At 38.3% G+C, this 15,331-nt stretch overlaps 1 protein-coding gene across 2 annotated transcripts in view; it reads right to left on the minus strand.

Moving 5' to 3' along the window:
- The window catches only part of Dtwd2 (DTW motif tRNA-uridine aminocarboxypropyltransferase 2), a 61,542-nt gene that overhangs the window by 28,510 nt on the left and 17,701 nt on the right, over positions 1-15,331 (minus strand). The window contains exons 2-4 of one of the 2 annotated variants that reach the window (XM_076555235.1): positions 7,437-7,527; positions 4,221-4,315; positions 3,707-3,899 (exon numbers count right to left, since the gene is read on the minus strand). In XM_076555235.1, the coding sequence (XP_076411350.1) occupies positions 3,707-3,899; positions 4,221-4,315; positions 7,437-7,527 (379 nt within the window). The remainder of the gene's footprint in view (positions 1-3,706; positions 3,900-4,220; positions 4,316-7,436; positions 7,528-15,331) is intronic. The other variant, XM_076555236.1, reaches the window with a different exon arrangement.

The raw sequence follows: 15,331 nt of genomic DNA on the forward strand, positions 1-15,331 counted from the left end.
GGGGTCCAGCCCCTTGATAGTCCCCTCCCAGGGTCCAGGAAGAATCTACAACCAGCTGATAATTAATCTTTGATGAGAAGAAATGAATCTATGTACACGAAACTCCTTAGTCCATATACTTTATTATTCTGTGACAGTTATAAGCTTATATTCTGCTCTCATATTTAGGTCATCTTTAGCCTGATTTCTCTCTACACTTGTCTGCGATCCCCTCTAGGTTCTATCTTAATTCCTTCATCTAGTTCTGCCCCTTCTAGGTTCTCATCCATCTTGTTCCTTCCCATATCATCTCCTCTCCCGTCTCCTTCTCTCTCATCTAGTTCTACCTCATCTTGTTCTTCCCCATCTGGCTCTTCCTCCTCTTCCATCTCGTTCCTCTAGTACTCTCTTGTAGCCCTTCAATCTACTTCTCCCCCATCTCAGTTTGTTCCTCTCAAGTTCTTACCCATCTAGTTCTTCCATTCTCTTTTCTCTTCTCTCTGTCCTCTGCTTTACAGTTATATATCTCCCCAAAATCACAATCCTCCCCTCCACCCAGGACACTCAGCCTGAACTTCCTCAGGCAGTGATTGTCCACTATCAGGATCAAATGGAGGGTTGATAAGAATTACAAAGAGGGGTACTAGTTGTTAATTACCATTTGTGACCCAAAGGGGAAGTGACTAATGAATTAACTAAAGGCTAAATATGGGTAATATCTAAGAAGAGGGATCTTACGTGCACAACTATAATCTTAAATGTGTTTGGTAAAAGATGTTAAAAATCTATAAGTTGCTAGGTCAATGGGAGAAAATAAAACTGTCTTCTTTTTTCCTGTGGCTCCTATCTGTCCAAGCTGTCTGCCGTTTTTCTGCAGGGTGGGGGAAAGTGTGCTCAGTCTCTAGGCAACCTGTGTACAGCTAGATGCCTCTGGTGATAGTTAAAGGGAGATCTGGAACTGGAGGTAAGGTTTGGGAAAGGAGGAAGTTAAGCTTAATTAGCACATCCACCAGGCCTTCTCAAACAGGTAGCCTGGATGCTTAAGTCTGTTCTTAGAGAGTACAGAGGTATCTCTGATAAGGTACTTTCCTCCATCCGGTGATGGACCTGGCCGGATGCCACCAATAGTGATAATTACAGGGAGACTTGAACTGGGAGTTCTGGCTGAGCATAGCTGTTAGCACAGAAGGTTATCTAAATATTCCTAGAAGTGGTTAGGTAAGTAGTTAGAGGTCTATAAAGTTAGTAAGGCTGTAAGAAAGGAGGGGTCTGAGCTAAATTGTGTAAAGCTATTACTTAATGTCTACCTGACCTAGGCGGTGTCCCCTTGTGGAATTTACCTTTAGTCAGGAGACTGGCCTGTGGGTTGTTATCACTGTTAATCCTCGGAAATTGGGTGACCACCTGGGTGATGTCTCCTTTAGTCCTTGAAAGTGGCTAGGGGAGATATCTGATTCCAGAGAAAGCCTTTCCTGAGGCTGTTCTCCAAATGCCTGGAATGTGTATGTCTAGAGAGTGATCAGTCCACATTGTTAGCCCTCTGGGAAAACTATGAAGGCACACATGATTTTCATAACAGAATACAACTGATATATAACAAGCCAAGTAACACCAAAAACTCCTTGGGATTTGGCTTCCTCTGGAGGAATTCCCTGATTCCTCCAGGTAGTAACTTTGCCATAACCAGCTGAGTTCTTATGATATTCCTGCGGGCCCGCAGCAGTTTCTTCTCTCTATGTATATGTATGATGAAATATGAGTCAGTCACAAAGAAGAATGAAGCCCTGTCATCTGTGGGAACATGGGTGAACCTTGACAAAACCACCAGTCACACATCATACCATATGATCAACTCCTGTGAAGCCTAAAAAAGTTTGTCACAGAATTCGAGGTAAAATAATAATGGGCAAACACTGGAAGGAGATGGCAAAGAAAGGAAGGGAAAGAGGCCAATGAACAAAGTTAGAGTGAGAAGGAAAGAGTGAGTTCTCAGGCTTTGTCACACGGCACAGTGGCTCCAGTCAACAACAGCCAACCTTCCAATAGCTGGAAATCAAATCTGAATGTTCACACCATGAAGAAACAATAGCTTCTTGAAGAAATGTTCTCAGTACAAAGAGATAATGAACACCTGAGATAATGACACTAATTTCATCATTAAGCCAATGTATACATACATGTCCCAGAAAATCATAGGTACTCCATGAACAAGTGCAAGTATTATGTCAATTAAAAATACAACTGAAAAATTGATCAAGATACAATTACTGAAGTGAAAACAAAATATAACAGCAATTATAAACAATATAAAAGCTTTAAAAGCTCATAAAGTAGAGAAACCTTGAGAGAAAAAGTATGCCTTCATCTGTGTATGTGTGTAAATGTAGGTGCGTATCTGTGTGTGGATCTTAGAAATAAGAAAGAACGTATTCAGGACAAGTTAACTGTTTAACAATTTATACTACTCACTTGGAGGAGAGAATCCCCTAGAGAAATAGAGAAAGGAAGGTCAAATGTAAACAGAAAGTTTGAAGTCTCCACAGAAGAGTTTGAACAATTTAAAAGCTACATTTTTTTTTAAGTGACCAGAGCAGACTAGAGCAGATGGCTTTACCAATTCATTCCATCTAATTTTTATGGAAGATCTAATTCTATAGGTAACTAATTTAGGCCACAGAGAAATATTTCTTCAATTTATCCTGTGAAGTCAGAATAACTTTATTACCCTGCTGTGGGATGTTCTCCATGGCAAATGTGTTGCTCTGATTGGTCAATAAATAAAATACTGATTGGCCAGTGGCTAGGCAGGAATTATAGGCGGGACTAACACAGAGGAGAAAAGAAAGAACAGGAAGGCAGAAGGGTCACTGCCAGCCGCTGCCAGGACAAGCAGCATGTGAAGATGCCAGTAAGCCACGAGTCGCGTGGCAGGGTATAGATTTGTGGAAATGGATTAATTTAAGATATAAGAACAGTTAGCAAAAAGCCTGCCACAGCCATACAGTTTGTAAGCAATATAAGTCTCTGTGTTTGCTTGGTTGGGTCTGAGCGAGCCGGGTGAGAGAGATTTGTCCCGACTGTGGGCAAGGCAGGAAAACTCTAGCTACAGTACCCAAACTTGCCAGGGAAAAATTATGGAAACCATATGTATTACAGTTCAATATATTACACAAAATCCAAGTTCCAGATGAATACAAAATGTGAACAGTCAGGAAAGTTCACCCAAAAAAACACAAACATGGTTCAATACTTCAAAACCTTTGATTACAACAAATTATATCAAATCTGAAGAACAGGACTAAGGAGATGGCTCAGAAGGTAAGGGCACTTCCCACCAAGACTGACAACCTGAGTTCGATTCCCAGAACCCACAAGCTGTATACACACACACACACACACACACACACACACACACACACACAATGTCAAAAAAGCTTTTAACATGAAAAATGAAGGATGAACCATGATATTAATAAATAAAGTGCCTTGCAAAAAGTTTAGTCATTACTAATAAGTAACTAAGTATTTAAATATAACATTTCTTAACAAAATCATTTATACATATAAAAAGATGACACATTTAAAATTTGCTCTATATACAAATGTAAGTATATGTACTTACAACATACACATAAATACCACTTAATTCATATTATTAGAGTGTATGGTAAATATATATGTGTGTATATAGCAAGTAATTATACAATTGTAGTTATTCTTTGTTTACCTGTTTGGGAAGTCGGAACAAGGAATTCTTATAGAAAATGTCCTTAGCCTGGCTCCATGTACCATCAATGAGGATGATTGTGGAAGGATAGACAGGAGAATCTAATATAAATTCTTCCAAATTAGTAGCTTCAGCCCCTGGATATAATATTAATGTACCAGAGTCCCGGCAAACAGTTGAAAGTTCAATATCTCTAAAACAATAATTTTTAAGATATCTTTATTAGGTATGGGGAAAACAAAAGTTTTACTACACTTAGTGAATGCCTAAGCAAAGCTGCCCTCTCAATGAATCTGTCTAATCAAATGGAAGCACCAGTTCAAAGGTCAATCAGAAGCCTCTGAATCTGGTGACTGGCATGCTGTCTCCTCAGCCACGTTCTTCCACTTTCCTCTTCATCATTTCCTGTCAAGGCTTTCCTAGCCAATGGCCAGTGACATAATTTTTACCCTCCCAAACAAACCTCTATGCAGGAAAGAACTAGCCCCAACTGCCCATCAGTCAGCTCACTCACCGCTCTTCACTGAAGCGGCGGCCAATCTTTACTGTGCACTTGTCAGGGGGGAGGCATGCCGCTAGCAGAGGGACTGTGCGCAACACTTTGCTTTCCTTTAACGAAAAAGTAAAACAAGGAGTTACTACCTAGGTGAACACTTTTAAAACTGTCCCGGAACTGAGTGATAAATGCTCGCTCATCAGATACAGGGAACTGAGTGTCAGCATCAGCACTCCAGAAAGAAAAACGCTTCTGAGAAACACTTGCTTTATAAATTTATATATTTTACAAATCTTTTACTCAAGACCAGACTCTAAGAAGCAGTAACAGTTCTCTAATTTATCAGTATTAAGCATAACACAATCATATTTTTTAAACTTATTTAGATATACTTACAGGCTAATGGTTAGAATTATAAATTATAGGGGGAAAATACTTTATACATATGTATGTAATCCCACAATGAAATCTATTGCTATGTATGTATAATTAATAAATATCAGTAATAAACTAAATGAATTATAAATTATAAATGCACGTAAATTTGTGTTAAACTGAATAATTTATTCTGATAAGCTTTTATTTCAACAGTAATTACATTTTGAACACGTCAGCTTGCAGATGATAGCCTATATCTCAATACCAAAAAAGCAGCAACATGCGCCAAAAAGAAAACAAAGGCAGTCCAAACGACAGAGCCACAAGTTTAGAGACTTACCAATGGCCAAGTGGAACAATTTAAGCAACAAAACAAATACTAGACTCTACTCCAGAATACACAAGTCTCCACAGTGTTACCTGTAAATTGCTAAATAACTAACGAGAGAAAGGGAAGTGGCTTTCTTACACAACTCTAATGGCCAGTGGAACTGCCCGCTCCAGAAAGCTTCCTCTCCCCTCCCATGGAAGTGGGCTGCACTTTCAGGATTCAGAAGACCCAAGCACAAAGCTTACCACCATCCGTGGATTTCTTCAGCATCCTAGCTTCCAGTGCTAAGAACAAGTTTTCTTGTTACCACAGCTCTACTGTTAGTCCTATGGAGGCAAGCAGTTAGCCACTGTGCCTTAGGTGGGGCTAGGGAAATTTTCCAGTGTTTCATAGATTAGTGTTTCCAGTATTCCTCTCTTCTTATCACTATGGAGACCTTTGCTTTCCAAACTTTTGTTAAGTAATACATTTATATATGTCAAATTAAATAGTCACAAAGATTTAAAATACCATAACTTTCCCAGGTATACTCCCCAGTACCACTTCCAAGAAGCAATCACTTTAACTCTTAGCCTTTTCTAAGAATTATTTCCATAATTCCTATAATGTGTGTTACAATTTTGATTTTTCAATTTTATATATTACTTACAAACTACAAATGATCACCATCATAGCTAACAGTAACACAGACAATTCCAAGTGTGACATATAGATATAATGATATAAATACCCGTTTATTTTTCACAACAAATCAGTAAAGAAATGAAACTTTTATTATATGTCAATAATACCAATGAGGAGACTGAAGCTCAGAGAGACATATTAATTTGCACAGGGTCACAGACTGTACATAGCCAGTAAGTATTTGAAACTCAGACAACTTTGCTCTAGAACCCTGATCCTTAACTTTAAAGTACAGCATCTCATAAAAAGTTAACATTCTGAACTCTTACCTTGCGGCTAACTCTCATTTCTGATAACGGTTACAGAAAACCAATAACAGTGTATATATCAGTATGGCTAAATATACACTGTTCACAAGGCCATACAATTTAATATAACACTTTTTCCTTTTAAAGCTTCTTTTTTTCTTATTTTTGAGATACCTTCTTGTTTTTAAACAACTGTCTCCACTCATGAACCTACTCTTTGCAATGTCCATCACATCACTTCCGTGCAATCCTCTCTACCACGTCTCTTTCTCCACATCTCCCTCCTGGGACCTATCCAAATAGTTTTCAACCTCATTTTTATGGGAGAACCATGAAATTGTCAAATCTGTTTATGCAAAGTAGTGTGCTAAAGTTACACACACACAAGCAGCCTAGTATTAGTGAACTAGGTGAAGACCAGAAAGTTCCTTTACTGATAGGGAAAATTAATTTGGATGTTCTTGTCTATTCATAAAATACATCCATAGTGGATACAATTTTAAATATGTCATCTAAATTGGGGACTAACTGTGCTTTTTCTAAACTGTAAGAGATTTCAAAATATAAAAATCACCACAAATCAATTGTTAAAACTACATTTTGAAGGCCATCTAATACCCTAGAACAACATAACAATGGAAAAGTACCATATTTGCACTATAACATGGAAACTATATTCACCAAAATTCAGGTTTTAAACCTCTATGACCACAGCACTACTGTTTTCTGTAAATGTAAGTTGTACAGTATTACAACTTTAACTGCAGTAAAATAATCAGTGACAAAATTGCCAGAACCATAAAAGCCTGCTGTCAAGTCTGGAAAAAGACCTGTCAACAAATAACTTGCAAAGAAATAGTATTCATCATTCAGAAAACAGTAAGGACTAATTTATTTTATGTCTTTGTTGTATCTCTGAATAGGCTATACAAAGTTTTTAAAAAGAGGTAAAAGATTTCTCACTTGGGTTACCACTGATTCCATTTACATCATGCACTGACTAGTTTTGTATTAACTAATTTATAATATCCTATGATTTCCTTACATCCCCTCATCACAAATCAAAACTCACCAAAAAACATACACATTGGCACATGTCTAATCCTAAACAGAACAGAAGCGCATTAGCTAAAAAGTCTTACAGACAGCACAGGACAAAGTAGAAGTGTTTGTTCTAGCCACCTAACAGAAAGAACATTTTACTTGCATATCCATCCTGTAAGAGTAAAACGCCAAAGTCAGTATATACTCTAGCAAGAAAAGCTATCAGGAAGCCAAGACTATGACCAGTGCTTTAAAAGCGGTCATTTTTCTCAGCTCTTTGTTCACAGAATTGCATCTTTTCATCATACAAATCTGCTGGAGTTCTAAATCTCTACCTTACAATAGAATTATATAAAACATTGTGTCAAGCATGTGACTCTCTACTATCATCTAATAGATAAAGCTTTCTTCCTTAAAAAGTAAATACTTATCAATAATGGTTTTTCTGAAACATTATGCAGCTATGAGGAATAAGCATGTTTACATGGTGTTTTCTCTGCTGCACTCAGATTCCACCTGAAGGCATATCATTTACAAACGTTAACTCACCTCTGCTGGATGCTGAATTATGTACAAATGGGTGGAGATTTGGAGTGGGTGCACTGGTAGATATGGACACAAGCACACTTTCTGGGGCCGGCTAAAGAGTAAGAAAAGCAAAGAGAAGCAATGAATTTTTAGAATGTGATATAACAACATCCAAATACATCAACATCATGACATTTTTATATCTAAAGAGGTTTGGAAAAACAACATACTTTCAAAATGAAACCCATTAATGGATCTAATGAGACGTTTTTAGACATGGAAATTATGAAAGAGACTTAAGTACATTTTCCCCATCCACAGAAATTCTGGGCTTGGCAGTACACTATGGTTCAGTGCTGCAGCACCTGCTTATGCTTCCAAGGCCACAGGCTTAATCCACTACAAAACAAACGGGCTAATATTAAAGAATTTCAATAAATATTAGTTGTCTTTAATGGAAAAATAGTTACTGGGTCACTAGGACCTTTTCATTCATAGAGCAATACTTCTTTCATTTAACATCAAGAACAGAAGTTATGACAAAAAAAAAAATGGACCCAGAGGCATCAAAAAATACAGTCTCAGATCCTAAGAGCACAGGAAATAAATTTCAGAAGAGGAAAAATAAACAAAGGAAAGCTAGGAATGCAAACAACTTGTTTATAACAATAAACCAGGCCGGGCGTGGTGGCGCACGCCTTTAATCCCAGCACTCAGGAGGCAGAGGCAGGCGGATCTCTGTGAGTTCGAGGCCAGCCTGGGCTACCCCAAGTGAGTTCCAGGAAAGGAGCAAAGCTACGCAGAGAAACCCTGTCTCGAAAAACCAAAAAAAAAAAAAAAAATACTGTACATCTCTATTTGGCCGGGCGGTGGTGGCGCACGCCTTTAATCCCAGCACTCGGGAGGCAGAGCCAGGCGGATCTCTGTGAGTTCGAGGCCAGCCTGGACTACCAAGTGAGTCCCAGGAAAGGCGCAAAGCTACACAGAGAAACCCTGTCTCGAAAAAACCAAAAAAAAAAAAAAAAAAAAAAACAATAAACCAGGAAACCGCTAATCTTAGCAGGTGAGAAAATAAAAAACAATAACCCAGCCAAGCAAAGACAAGAAACGCCAAGACTCAGTAAATAAATACCTCTCACTAACAACCTGACATGTAAATGGGTTCAAATCACAGGTAAAGAGATGTGGACTGGATGGCTGGATAAAAACTAGATCTAACCATCTCATCTCCAAAACACATACCCCACTGGAAAGACACCCACAGACTGAGAGGCAAAGATTAAAAACAATGTGTCAAAGAACAGAAACCAAAAACATGGCTGATATCTGGTTAAAAAAAAAATTAGCCAGTAGAGCTAATTTAGGCCACCACATATTAGTAAAAGAAGTAATTAAATAAGAAAATACAGCAGCTGGGCAGTGGTGACGCACGTCTTTAATCCCAGCACTCAGGAGGCAGAGTCAGGCGGATCTTTGTGAGTTCCAGGCCAGCCTGGTCTACAAAACAAGATCCAGGACAGGCACCAAAACTACACAGAGAAACCCTGTCTTGAAGAAAAAAAAAAAGATACAGCAATCAGCTATTATAATTATATACATACTAATCACTGAAAGTCATAATTTCACTCTTCACAGAACTAGAACAAAACAAATCCTAAAATTCACAGAACACCTCAAATAACCACAAAAGTTTTTTAAATTTATGTATTTAATGTGTATGAGTGTTTTGCTGGCAATGTATGCATGTGTCCCACATGGTACCTGCAGAGTCCAGAAGAGTATTAGATCCTCTGGAACTGGAGCTACAGTTTTCAGTTGTCATGTGGGTTCTGGGAATTGAACCTGGGTCCTCCACAAGAACAACTACTCTTAGCGGGGTGGTGGTGGTGGTGGTGGTGGTGGTGGTGGTGGTGGTGGTGGTGGTGGTGGTGGTGGTGGTGGTGGTGGTGCACACCTTTAATCCCAGCACTACAAAGGCAGAGGCAGGCAGATCTCAGTCTTGTCTACAGAGCAGTTCAAGACAGCAAGAAAAACCAAAGATCAAAAACAACAACAACAAACAAAAAAAAAAAGAACAAATGCTATTAACTGCTGAACCATCTCTCCAGTCCCAACCACAGCAATCTTAAACAGAAAAGGCAATATCAAAGGTTATCACAATTCTGGATCTCCAACTATATTACAAAGGCACAGTAACACAATCAGCATTGTAGTGGTGCATTTAAAACAAATACACTGACCAAAAGAACAGAATACAGAACCCATAAATAAACTCACATGTCAACAGCCACCCAATCTTTGACAAAGGAGTCAGAAGTATACATTGGGAAAAAAGACAGCACTCTTCAACAAATAGGGCTACTAAAACAGGACACTGACATTTTAAGAATGAAAGCAAATCTGTTTCTTTGTTCCCATATAAAACAATTCAAAATACATCAAAGACCCTCATTAAACCTGAGAATGAAAGTGCTAGAGGAAAACAGAAGCATATGTAAGGGCCCTCTGAAAAGGACTCAAACAGCACAGGAAATGACCCAAGAGCTGACAGCTGACAACTGGGATTACATGAAATTAAAAAGCTTCTCAACAGCAAAGGAAATGATGAGCAGAGTAAAGACTGAGACTACAGAACAAATCTCCGAGAACTAAACATGTGACTGGGAATTAATATCTACAATCTACAAAGAACTGCAAAAATAGAAAACCAAATCATCCAATAAGCAAAAGGTCAAGATGAGGTGAATAAACAATTTCAAAGAAGAAATACAAAAACCAATAATCATTTGAGGCCTGTTTATGGCTATACTGGCAAGTGACACTGCCATGTGTTCCTGCAGTAAACAAGTGAAAACCCTGTACACGTACAGGACTGGTCACTGTCAGATCTTACCTCTATTTGTGTAATGTAACACAAGGTAAGAAACGCTTATGCTAAACGACAGAGTGTGGGCAAATGGGTTGAAGTAGCTATTATAACAACCAACTCTTTCTACTCCTGCTAAAGACATTATCTAGATCCCAGCTTCTCAAGCTATGGGTCACAAACCAATGTGAGGTCAAGTATCTCAATGAGTGAGTTACAAAAAATCTAACAACAGCAAAGGGTTCTGATGGTACGATGACCAAAAAGCAACAAAATCAAACATGTAACAAGTCTGAGGTATGTCTGGCAGCACCTGCCCCAATATCATTGCATGTGTTTTCCCTGCAGCCTTGGTTCTGAACATATAATATGCATACTTTGCATGTACATGCTATTAAACCATGCAACAGCAACAAACCTTTGCTCTTTAAAACACCCTGGCTCAATTTCAGACTACCATGTTAGGAAATGCAGTGCTTTTACTGTACATATGAAGTTTGTTGTTCTTATAGAAACTTAATGATTTAATTACTGAAAACAGACAATACTTTATCATCATCCCTCAGCACTTAAAGTATTAAATTAATATTGTATTATAATACTTGATTGCTATGGGATGTTCTGTATGCTGTGAATGTGTTGCTCTGATTGGTTGATAAATAAAACACTGATTGGCCAGTAGCCAGGCAGGAAGTATAGGCGGGATAAACAGACAAGAAGAATGCTGGGAAGTGGAAGGCTGAGTCAGGAGGAGGGGAGCAGCATGTAACCGCACACAGGTATATCCAGGGAACACGTAGCAACATATAGATGAACAGAAATGGGCTGAGTTTAAGTGTAAGAGCTAGTCAGTGGTAGGCCTGAGCTAATGGCCAAGCAGTTTTAATTAATATAAGCTGCTGAGTAATTATTTCACAAGCAGCTGTGGGGTCTGTGGGGCTGGACAAGACTGGAGAAAACTTCAGCTACACTTGATTTTTGTAAAAAGTGCTGTCTGAGCTGCTGGCTTGTGTCTTATATAAAGATCACTAAATGAATTTCAGCATGCAACATGGTAGCACGTGCCTTTAATTCTAGCACTGGGAGAATGAAAGCAGGAAAATCAGAAGTTCAAGGTCAACCTCAGCTACATAGAAAGTTAAAGACTAGCCTGGGACACAAGAGACCCTGTCTCAAATTGAAAAAAATAATTTTGTCAGGAGATTAGAACAGAATTTCCAACCATTTCCAAACATACTTTTGCCATTTTATACTATGCATTATTCATGCATATTTTACGCTGATAATTATAAAATTAAAAGTATTTATCCACTCTGAAAATTACTGAAAATGCTGCACGTTCTACAGTATCAAATATTCAGCTAAGATTTAATTCTTTATGTAAAAGCAAACACTTCTATCTCATTAGTATGTAAATTTGCTTTCATTTTAAGAAATGATAAATTTGTATATATTCCAAAGAATTGTTTTAAAATAAAGTTCTTAATGATATATTATCAGTAAATGTTTGATTTGTATAGCTATATGTTCAAGGTGCATAAAATTTTCTTAAGTAAAAAAGAGGAGTAGCAAGGGGAGGGTTTTTAACGATTTATTGTTATTTTATGTATTTCTGACTATATGTATGTACATCCTGTGTATGCGGTGCCCCTGGAAACCAGAAGGGGCCACTGGATTCCCTGGAGCTAGAATTACAAAGGTTGCAATCTATCATGTGGGTTCTGGGAACTAAACCTGGAGAGAGAGCAGGTGTTCTTAACCACCAACCTATCTCTCCAATCCCAATAATGGGAAAGGGTTTAAGAAGCTCTGGTCTAGATGGTATCTTGCTCAGGGATAAAAACACACCATCTTGGGCTGAAGAACTGGCTCAGCGATTAAGAACACTTGTTGCTCTTGCAGAGGAACCAAGTTCAATTCCCAGCACCCACATGGCAACTCACAACCATCCATAACTAGAGTACCAGGGGATCTGATGCCCTCTTTCCGGGCATGCAAGTGGAACACAGACATACATGAAGGCAAAACATAATACATAAAATACATAATTTTTTGCTTTGTTTTGTTTTTTTTGTTTGTTTGGGGTTTTGTTTTGTTTTGTTTTCTTGTTTTTATTTTTCAAGACAGGGTTTCTCTGTATAACAGCTCTCGCTGTCCTATAATTAATTTTTATAGACCAGGCTGGACTTGAACTCACAGAGATTTGCCTGCCTCTGCCATCCGAGTCCTAAGATTAAAAGCGTGTGCCACCACAGCCTGGCAAAATACATAACTCTTAAAACACACACACACACACACACACACACACACACACACACACACACACACACAAACAAACACACATGATCCCAGCCTCTTTCCCTCAATGAACCTTAAGTAGACTTAAGGAAAAACCAATGCACCTACTTCTAGCTCCCTTTGAGATGATCTGGTATGCCTGTCTTATCTCATGCTGAACGTCCGGTCATGACTATAAACAGATTTACAGGAGTGACAAATCCTTTCATGCTCACTAGAGTAAAGCACAGGAAGGGGCAAACAGGCATTAATGAATCTGAACGTACCAACAAATGTAGATCAAGGTCTGCTATAAGAAAGAACTCTTTCTGTAAAAGGAGAACTAGGGTAACATTCAAATTCTAAAAAGCCTAAGATTCTAATTCTTCACATGAAATTTATCTAAAATATAAACTAGGATGATCAAAGAAAAAAATCAAATAAAAATTTGTTTCTCTAGCATAACATCAGGCAATTTAAAGTTAGACCCTAACCGTATTCCAATAGGTAAGGTAGAATTCAATTTGGAAATTTTTAATAAATGTATAAAAATTTTCGCCAAAGAACAGCTATGGTTTTACAAATATTAACTTTAATATTTTATAGATAAAATCCTAATATTATAGCATTCTGTGCTGCCATAGTAGTGAATATTCATGTCAAATATTTAGTAGATGAATCACCAATTACACTACATTTTTATAACTATCATTATCAGCTGTGTTATGCAGCATTTATTATTTAGGTTTTATTTCAATTCTTACGCACATTTTTAGATCTTTAAAAACCTTGGCATCACTAAACTTCCTTACCAACTTACTCAAACTGCCCTTTATAAACACTCCCTCAAAGAACTCAGTGAAAATGTTACATGAGACTAATTTTATAAAAAATAAGTTGAACCAAAATATTGTAGCCTTTTTAAAATTTAGTTTTGAAAAATTGAATATTAAATACAACTAAGTACAAAAATCAAGTTACTTTCCTATTGAGGAACCATTAAGAACATTTACCAAGTATGCTCTAAAAGTCTATTAATAAAATTAGTTCTCTGGAACTGGTTAGATCCCTGGTCAATTTAAGCCATCAATCCGTACACTATTTAGTACATTACTTTAAAGATGGTGTCTAACCAGAACTACATGTATGCTCTAGAACACTCCTTGTTTGCAACTATTTCTTCATTTTGCTACAATACTATGGGGACCAGGAAGTGAAATATGGTGATTTGAATGAAATGTCCCCCTAGTAAGTCTTGGACATTTGAATATTTGGTCCCCAGCTGACGGCTGTTTGGAGGAAGTACGTCATTGGGGGTGGACTTTGAGTATGCTCTCTACTTCCTATTTGGTATTTGAGATGTCACTAATATTAGCTTGTATCACCATCACCTAAGAGGCTCATTAAGCTAGATTGCTGAGCCTAACCATCACCTCACCGAGCTTCCGACAGAGTAGCCTTGTGAATTTGTATTTCTGACAAGTTGGTGGTTGGTGGGTGATATTGATGCTGAAGATGGGGATGGATAACAGAGGATGGTCTCAGATGCACTTCCCTATAAGCATTCACCCCTGCAGGATTTTCTTTCCCACTGAATAACTTGAATTCATTCCTGTCTAAATGCTGCCTACTTATCCATCCCTGCATCTGAAGACTGTCAAAGCCTTTTGAATTTTTAAAGAAGCAGTTACCAAAGAACAAACAACAGAACAGTGAACGAACAAGCCAGTGAAACCATTTTTCTCTTCATGAAAATATGACCTTTCCTAGCCAACCAGTTCAGTTGCCCTGACAACTCTATCACTAGGCAACCCTGCATATGATTAAAACAACCCACAACTGATAGAATGCATATTGCCTGGAAAACTATAAAGACCTGATCGAGACACCACACTTTGCACTTCCCTAAAATGGAGCCTAGAAACTTGCTAGTTATGAGCTGTTAGTTCCTGTGGGTCTGAAGCTGTGCTGTGTGCAAGTCAGCTTGCTCCTGAGCCCAACTGCTATGCTAGACTGCCACAAAGATCATGGCAGAAAAAAAACACCTAGGCCAGCTATGATGCAAGCTGTCACTCTTGTCCTGTATGTTTCTGGTATCAAGAATGGTCTATAGCCACACAGTACTGGCGCACACCTTTAATGCCAGCACTTGGGAGGCAGAGACAGGTGGATCTCTGAGTTCAAGGCCAGCTTGGTCTGCAGAGTGAGTTCCAGGACTCAAGAGCCACACAGAGAAATCTTGAAAAACCAAAGGCTGTCGGGGAGCCATAGTTGTCTATTTTCCAGAATGTTTCACTAACCCCACCTATCTTTAGGACCTGATTCTTCACCTTATCTGCTCCAATACACCATTCTAAAATAATCCATTTATTCTCATATTATTGCTTTTCAGCCCTTTATCCTGATTTCCCTTCATATACCTGATCACCAACGGAGATCGTATTAATATAATGCAGGGGTTTTGCTCCAGTGTCGGCTACAGGACAAGGTTGGCCTTGTCTTTGTGTTGTTGTTTCTAACACCGGCATAGCAGGATCTCAAACCATGCCTAGTGTACGAAGGAATATCTCCCCATTCCCTCTTACCTCCACACTGAGATGCTTTTCTTCTCCTACACAATTTCCTACCCCATCCTTTCATTTTCTTACACATTGTATTTCATACCTCCTTCATGTTCTCCACAGTACTTAAATAATCCATTTCTATTATAAATGAAACCCCATATTTCTGGTCTCCATTTGAATAGTCTATGACCAACTTAATAAGTGGCAGG

The sequence above is a fragment of the Peromyscus maniculatus genome, chromosome 19 (assembly GCF_049852395.1).
Source record: "Peromyscus maniculatus bairdii isolate BWxNUB_F1_BW_parent chromosome 19, HU_Pman_BW_mat_3.1, whole genome shotgun sequence".
Classification (NCBI taxonomy): domain Eukaryota; kingdom Metazoa; phylum Chordata; class Mammalia; order Rodentia; family Cricetidae; genus Peromyscus; species Peromyscus maniculatus.